An 8,871-nucleotide genomic window follows, 5' to 3' on the forward strand; every position below is an offset into this window, starting at 1 on the left:
TAAATGGTGGGATTTCCACTTGATGATCGGCCCAAGGCGGTACCAAACAATCCTTGATAACACCCCTAGTATTACATTTAATATGTTCTGTGTTGTTAGTGGGGATTCGTGCTGTTAAATGCATGTTCTTATATGATGCAGAGAGTTCTGGGGGGTACAAAAAACAACCTTTTGACTAATGTGGATGCCTGTCAAGGTGTATAATTATTTCACTTGAGTTTCTGAAATACTCGTTCTTTAAAGCAATACGTTGTTTCTATGTATATTTGTAAACGACTTATTGTGCCTAATACGACGAGTTTGTTTGAAGATTATTAACATATTAATCCCTTTGTTTCCGTGTCTATTTGTTTATATGTGTTTGTTTTGTTTACCACTGTTATAGTAAAGAGGCAAGTAGGGGCGGTTCCAGTGCTCGTGGTCTGAAGGATTTCCGTTAATACTTTAAATAAAATTAATGAGTGTTAAGCCTGTCACAAGCACAATGTGTGTACAGTTTTACATGAGACACACAGACAAGGATGAGGTTGATTAAATATGCAATAAGCATTTGGATTGAGAAACACCTTACTACACTCATTTGGACTCTTTATCTATTTGCTATTGATATACTTATTGGACTTTCACTTTTGAATGAGACATATGTTTATAGAAAAGCTCAAAGAAATGAATAATATATATGTTTTTAAAGGCTATATTTAAACGTTAATACCGAACATGCCAACATACCAGTTTTTCACATAAATAATGCTACCAATGACGTCTAGACAAATTTTTTGGACGAATAACTCCAATATATCAATCAAAGTTAAAGGTATACCTAGTATGGGTTGGTCGTCTTAAAGCCGGATTAATATATCATCGTACATAGAGAGAATAAGGATAACATTTTTTTAATATAATAATCACCAGTTGGTGTTATACGCACGGATGCTTCGTTCGGTGGCATACTGCTTTAGAAAACCGGTGACGTCACTTTGGTTTAAATCTGTTTTTAGTTTTTTAAGAAACGGTGAAAGTTCTCTTTTAATTACTGTACATGATATACGCTATGAACATGTTAACTAACCTAAATGATAACTTTTAAACAATACATCTACATGCATGTTGTTATGAAATGTAAAGTATTGAACGTGTGTGTGTATATCGGTGTTCCCAGATGCTTTCTCCATAAACAGATTTCCAAATAATATTGTGTTTGTTGTTTGTTGTGAACTGTTGTGGTATGGTATTTAGGCAACACCGATTTTCATTGCAGATCAAAAATTAAAGTCCTTTTATCCGTTTTTATATCGTATCGTTTGAAAATAAAGCCCATGCTAGTTACCATTCCTTTCTAGATATTAACGACCACCATATATTTTAAGAAAGATAGACAAGTCAATTAAAGCATTAGAGTTCCGTTTCAATTTGAAAACTACATGACTCATGCGTACGTAAATAAAGACGACGTGTCACGTGCAAGACCCATGTCCCTATCTCAAAATTCAAGGAGTTTAATCATGAACATGGAATGCTGCATATATGCATATACAGCATAGAAGATCGTGTCCGGGCTGTTACTTTTTCAAGCGGAGAGGGGTTTTAAAATCACTTTGCATATGTGTAAGGTACATAAAGACGACGTGACACATGAAAGATCAACGTCCCTAAATCAAAAGTCACGGTCACAACTACAGTTATTATCGAAGGCTGCATCTATACATTTACAGTATAGTTGGTCGTGTCCGGGCTGTACCTTTGCCATGCACATAGTGATTAAAACATTCATTGTGTTCGGTGCATAAAGACATGTCGCGTGCGAGACCTACGTCCCGACATCAAAGGTCAAGGCCACACTTAGTATCGTTCGTGTGATATTATTATTGAAGAACTATGGTACACGCAACCAGCAAACCGAAAGTGGCAAGACGCAACAGGTAAATTGCAAATGAGTTGTATTGCAACTAGCAATATACTATATTAATATCCTTCATTTTGAGCCGTGTGACAGTTAAATGTAGTGCCCTGTCGGAATTAAACATTGGAAACTACAGGGACCAGCCTAAAAGCCCTCTCTTTAAACACTTTAAATATCATTAAACATTATCATTAAAAACGAATAAGTAAACGAATCAGAACCAAGTATTCGCCCTGGACCAACTGGAAGATTCTGGACTTATTAGATTAATATTGAACACTCTCAGTCATTATCCGGGGCAGATAACCCACTCAAGTCGACCTTACATGACATAGCATGACATGACAAGGAGTAAGATAATGTTTGTAAAAATGAAATACAGTGAACTAGTGCTTAAATACATGTATTGCGCGCAAGACAAACACAGTTACAGTAGGCAATCAAATTATTATCAGTCAAACAAAAGTGTGCAATCAGCAATAATAAGCAATATGATGTGTTCATTATCCTTTGATATGCACTTCTATTTATTGCTGACAATCAAGGCTTTCAGCTTGTCTTTATCAGCTCCCTCTAGAGTATCCACCTGTAAAAAGAGAGAAAATATATAGTTCTTTGCCTTGCATCGGAAGTATTCATTGAGTGCAATAAATGTCTCATGTTTTACTTGTCGTGTCTCATTGTCATCATTTTCTGACAATAAAATGTATTTTCAACGAAAGCTGTAAAGTGGTTATCGTTTGTAAATACTATCATTTCCCGTTTTCACCCGATATGCGTTAGGGCCTTAAAGCAATAACAGGTTCAAATGGCAATTGTATTTTTTAATGAAATTAACTAGTTTTAGGGTGTACAATTTTTGTTTTATATGATGTTCTTTTTTATTTGAATAATTCGACACATATTTTAAGCACAAAAAAACAAACATGTTTTACCCGTGTATAATTTCATAAAAAAATAATGTGTTTTCAGTTTACGCCTTACGACAAAGGGCTACTATTAAACAATGGAAAAAGTAAAAGACATTCAGCACCCAGATGTATGGTTTCTATGCACTTCACTTCTCCTAATAAACATAAACATAAACAAAGCGCAACAAGTCCAAAAATACCGCAGCTTGAGTAATTGTTACTGTTCGTACACTGCACTTCCCCTGAATGAGGTGTATTTGAATATAAAGGTTGAAGTCATTACCTGAAGCAAATACTAAAAATTATGCTCCGGAACATTAACAAAGGGCAATAACTTACAAATACCCACATAGAGTAATGGTTCTTGTGCACAGCACATTTCCTAAATGCGATCTGTCTGTATATGTAGAAATAATTACCTTAAAGAAGTTTTCAAGTTATGCTTCGGACAAAATTGCCCGGACGCACACAACCAGCCACACACTGATGCACATACGCATCCCCGCCTACCAATACTATATCCCCTTCGCCTACCGGCGAGGGGTATGAAATAATTGGTTAATATCTGTGCAATAATATTGATTATTACGCAACATTGTTTTCGTTGTAGAACATTATACTTGTCAAACAAAAGCATCTTATAATCGTAATTTACATTTATCATAAATTATATATATATATACGTTATACGTAACCTAATGTGCGAAGGAAAGGGGTAGAGTATTATACATGTTAATTCTCCTAAAAGCCACATGGCCAAGTCGCAAAAACTGGCAAAATGTACACATAGACCATTCATTAAAAATAGGTGTTTACAATGAACTTCGAGGCAAATCGTTTCACTATCTGGCTCATTTTCAAATATTAAATTAATTTAAATATAACATAAACAAAGGGAAACAAGTCCAAAAATGTTTATTTATATATACGCATGTGTGTGTGTGTGCGTGTGTGCGTGCGTGCGTGCGTGCGTGCGTGCGTGCGTGTGTGCGTGTGTGCGTGTGGTCAGATAATATACAAATCCAAAAAAGTGATATATATTTATGTACCACTTCTCCATTCTTGTAGAGTTTAAACGTCGGCATACAAGAGATTCCCTGGCTTTCAGAGGTGTCCTGAAAATATTCAGAACATTGTATTATGTTTTCAAATTATTTTAATAAGAGTGTTTGCAAACTAATAGAAATGTCTATAGGGTAGGCCAAAAATTCTGAAAACTTACATTTCTTCATTTACTCAACAGTAAATGGAAGGGAAAATATTTATTGAGTTAATGAGTTGAGCAAATTTTACGACAGGTTATTTATCGAAGTTAGCGTATTTATCAATAGTTAAATACACACAGATTATCATATACTGATTTTTTTCCTGAAAATAATCGACTTTAAGCATACACGTAATATTGCGTTAGTAAGGCGTGTTTGTTATTCAAATCAAGCACCTTCTGTCAATTCTACAATGGTCTCTGTGTTAATATTTATATAATGCCTAGCAATTATAGCATTTGTTATTCAAAAGTAAGTACAAATTTTAAAAGTTCGCTGTATGGCTCTGTAAAATGCGAAAAGAAATCAAAGCCGTCTTTGATAAGGTTTGCTCAAACGCTATCTGACGCGATCTAGTTTGCATTAAGATCTGATGAAAGTATTTTCAAAGGGATATTGTGAATAACCAGGATTTCCAGTTTTGCTTATTACAGCAATACGCGTTATGCTATACACGTTGTTTTTTTTTTTTTTAAAGTAAACGATACGCTGGTATAATGTTGGCTGAGAAAAGTTTCCTTAAATGACTTAAAAAAAAACTATTGCCGAAAGAGGTTTGTTATTGACGAGACACGAATTAAGGTCATTCATATTTTGAGACTCGTTATCATACACGGGCTGATCATATGTTAAAAATTACAATTTCGAAACAAATTTGGAATTTAACATTAATAAAGTCTACATTTGGATTCATATATATATATATATATATATATATATATATATATATATATATATATATATATATATACATACCTAGTGCAGCTAAGACAATTTACTTCAACATGACTTACCGCGTTAGCATCAACATCCACTTTGTAGAAGTCCACATCTGCGTGTTCTTGGCTCAAGCCCTAAAACAAAACAAACAAACAAATCTGGTAATGCCTAAATGAAGAGATGGTTAGTTTAAACAGTTGTATTCAGTTAAAATAGAAATAGATAGATGCACATGTATCTGAATAAATGTGAAGACAAATATTGGCATTTCTTAAACGAGCTCCTCTATATTATGATGTTTGCTATTTCTCAATTGAAGAAAAGGTTACCCGTTTTCAAACTCTTATGTTTCAAATGGAGACTTTGATACGCTTTATTAATGTTTTTTGCTTCTGTTTTCTTCGCTTCGCGTTAAGTTTAATGACAATTGACAATATAAATGGTAAAAATGCCGAAAATAAGTATATATGTTGTTTAGTTTATTTCGAGTCTGAAGATGCGTTTTTACACTTCTGGCATAACACATATAAGCCTGTAGACAAAGCAAATATTTACCTCGAACACAGGGGCGATCATCTTGCAGGGTCCACACCAGGAGGCGGTGAAGTCCACCACCATTAGCTTTCCTGCTGCCGCCGACAGTGCAGCATCGAAGTCCGCCTGAAGGGTAAAATTATATAAGTTATCCTTTCAATTGTAAAACAGACAAAACGTTTAATTTAATGGGTACATCAATAACTCAAAACTAGTAATCCATTTAATAGGTCTAGACAGGAAAAAATGCTGATATATTCTCTCGTGAATGTTGATTTCACAGAACAGAAAGGTTGCCCTGATTTTAAGTAACGGACTTGGCAGATATCGCAGTAAATGTTGCAGAGTGACATTAGATTAAGCTATAACTCTTTAATTCATATTTCCGACACGGAAAGTCATTCCCTTCCCCTTCGCATCGGCTAAGGAACGAGCAAAAGAAACTACACTGTTTTCTATGTAATGCGAGGGTTCTTCAACAGGTTATATAATTAGGGGGGGGGGGGGGTAATATGCTTTAATCGCCATTTTGCACATAACTCCTTTTGGAACATGTCGGTAAAGAATACATCTACCAAATTATTGTAAAAATTGATGAAATAATGACAGCTATTGAATTTTGAAGTAGTATAACTCATTAACACTGGTCAATATTTATTATTTAACTTTTTTAATAAAGTTAAAAATCGTTTGAGTTGCCAATTCAATCAAACCAATCGAATAAAAAGTTGACTTATATTAACAAAGCTTTTTTGGTGATGATTATAAAATATCTAGAAGGATTAAAATCCAAAGCTGGTATAAAGTATTTAAGATGGCCACTGTCAAGTAGTAGGGAAATAGCACATTTGACTGACAAGTATGATCGTAGAAGGCCATTAATGGTTTTGTATATCGCTTATGAGAAAAGGAAATGTATGTATTATTCTAACTAAGTAACCCAATATAGTTTTTTTTTATTGTTTAAGGGAAGCAGAGGCTTATTCTCAAGCCCATATACAAACGCGGGCAGTTTTTTGCTTTACATATCCAAATGAAAATGTGATAAAACAATATATTCTCGTTTCTACAAATCCAGATCGATACCGATATTCAGAGCGCTTCAGAACCTCTTCGGCACAAGGTTGTACCGGTTGTCTCCCGTCAATGGTCAGAGCACCTCAGAACCTCTTCGGCGCAAGGTTGTACCGGTTGTCTACCGTCAATGGTCAGAGCGCCTCATAACCTCTTCTGCGCAAGGTTGTACCGGTTGTCTTCCGTCAATGGTCAGAGCGCCTCATAACCTCTTCGGCGCAATGTTGTACAGGTTGTCTCCCGTCAATGGTCAGAGCGCCTCATAACCTCTTCGGCGCAAGGTTGTACCGGTTGTCTCCCGTAAATGGTCAGAGCGACCCTGGACCCCACTGACGGAAATACTAGCTGTGTGTGCGATGACCAAACGAAACGGAATACTATGCTCTAATGGTTGGAACAGTCCATGCAACAGTTATACCGTAGCAAAAGTTAGTGATGACTTTTCGCTCGTGCAGTACTACTCCATATTCCTGCTTAGCAAAATGACTAGCTGGTCTGTCAAAAGCTATACGTATCTGATGTTTACTGTTGTTCATAGTTCCGACTATAAATAAATATTAAATTATGAAAAATGCACAAATGGCTGACGGTTTTTGAAAATGGGTAGACTCATTTGAGAAATGCGTTTGTAGTTTACAGGGGGAGTATCCGAGTATAACTTCAATATTGAATAATTAATTGTGAATTATGCACGAAGGGTTGATGAAAATGTGTTTGTGTACATGGTGATATAATGTAAATACAGCATTTCTTCCATTTATTATGACTCTCATGATATTGACCCCATATCTACACTTTTTGAAGAACCCTTATACTTGGCAACGTATTACGAATATGTCTGCGTAAAGTATTTTTACCAATAAAGTTCATGAAAAAACAAAGAGCGTATGGTATTGTACGAAAGATACAACAACGGATTAACCAACAACGATGTAAGAATATCATCTTACTCATCAACAATCAATTGAGGTTGTTAATGACAACAATGACAACAGTGGAAGTATCGTAAACGTGGTATTCAATCTTGAGTAGGACCGACTGAATTGTATTATTATATCTATAACAGTGAGTGGATTCACTCTGCAAATGCCTTTGAAATGTACTTGTATTATGTATTTGCCATAAACCTATCAAATATGTTTAATGAAATAAAATATTGAATTGAATTGAATTGGATAAAAGTTGAGACATGTATTGTACACTTATTCAAATCACATACTGTGTGAAGCTGCACAAAGTTCAAAACGATACGTATGTGACACACAATGCAGATATGTTAAGTCTATATTCACCATACAAAGAATCTGTGTCAGAAGCATCAGCCTGAAATATAACTGATTAGTTCGTAAGTTCAGCCAATCCTGGTGGGATCGTCGTCAATGCACGTCAACATAGCTTTTCCTACATATTACAGATATATGACACTTATTTGAGAATATTTTACATGACGAGTTAAAATCATATATATATGTGCATGTATATAGAAAACAATAATTGAACGTGAAAACATTACATTTTCACTTGTAAGTACAAACTCTTACCTTAGTTTCCAGAAATTTCACCATTTTTACGTTAATTTACACTGAAATATCTAGTGTAACGCATTAAATTCCTCTTCAAATAATCAATATAAACTGGACAGTGTGGACACTCATGGTGAGCAAGCAAGGCCAATAAAACATATTTTAGAAGCGGCACCAATCTCATTTTATAAATGTGTAATACTGTATAAACAAGTATTGTTACAGCTGTAAATATACACTTGTAAAACTCAAATTGTGTCCACAAGTCAACAGGTATTGGTCAGTAGTTTAGACATAACGTTCTCATAATTTTATTCTTCACGGGATCTTCTGTTTGAAGGACAAGAAAACAGCCTAGATTGCAGCGGCCTCAAATGGCCACATAATGGGTAGGGCATGACCTCGTAGTATAGTATTGTGCACTATTGTTCGGAGTTCGGGTTATCAAAGGGTTATAATAAGTATTACATGCATGTCAATATTGATCAACGTAAGGTATTACGAACATGATAAGGTATAACAAGCTTTTCAAGCATGAACACCATTATTTGCTGTATGGATTAGCATTCGTGGTCTTACAATGAACACTCGTTTTTAAGAAAATCGATTTGAATCAATATTAAAATGAAAACTAAAGGTGCATGCCTGTAAGTCAAACATTTAAATATAAATCCTGATAATATACATAGGTTTATAAATAAATGATGGGTTTTCCACTTTGAACGGTCAGTGACACACGAGTTCATCGGAACAAGAGTTTACAAACTGGTTTAAACCCCAAGTTAATATTTAAAATGTTACTGACCGTTCCAATACGGTATGTAACAACTTTTGATAAACACCCCTAGTTCCAATAAAGTATTATATATGTACTGTGTTGTTTGTGGAGCTTTGTGCTGTTGTTCCATGCTTCTGGTTTTGTGGGTGTTTGTTTTTGTGGTCTA

At 34.9% G+C, this 8,871-nt stretch overlaps 1 protein-coding gene across 1 annotated transcript; it reads right to left on the reverse strand.

The window, feature by feature from the left end:
* Positions 1 to 2,387: 2,387 nt before the first annotated feature.
* Positions 2,388 to 7,993, reverse strand: LOC128213191 (thioredoxin-like). The gene is made up of 5 exons (XM_052918742.1): positions 7,946 to 7,993; positions 5,352 to 5,456; positions 4,871 to 4,930; positions 3,861 to 3,926; positions 2,388 to 2,486 (listed from the first exon to the last, which is right to left on the reverse strand). The coding sequence occupies exons 1-5, from the start codon at positions 7,967 to 7,969 to the stop codon at positions 2,424 to 2,426; spliced, it is 318 nt and encodes a 105-aa protein (XP_052774702.1). The 5' UTR covers positions 7,970 to 7,993; the 3' UTR covers positions 2,388 to 2,423.
* Positions 7,994 to 8,871: the final 878 nt, after the last annotated feature.

This window comes from Mya arenaria, chromosome 13 (assembly GCF_026914265.1).
Source record: "Mya arenaria isolate MELC-2E11 chromosome 13, ASM2691426v1".
In the NCBI taxonomy this organism is placed as follows: domain Eukaryota; kingdom Metazoa; phylum Mollusca; class Bivalvia; order Myida; family Myidae; genus Mya; species Mya arenaria.

Excerpts from the sequence above, each read along its gene's own strand:
- LOC128213191 (XM_052918742.1), bottom strand. The coding sequence starts at position 7,969 with ATGGTGAAATTTCTGGAAACTAAG. Across the intron at positions 4,931-5,351 it reads TGATCGCCCCTGTGTTCGAG|GGCTTGAGCCAAGAACACGC; the intron begins GTAAATATTTGC and ends GTTTTGTTTTAG. Across the intron at positions 2,487-3,860 it reads TCTACAAGAATGGAGAAGTG|GTGGATACTCTAGAGGGAGC; the intron begins GTACATAAATAT and ends CTCTTTTTACAG.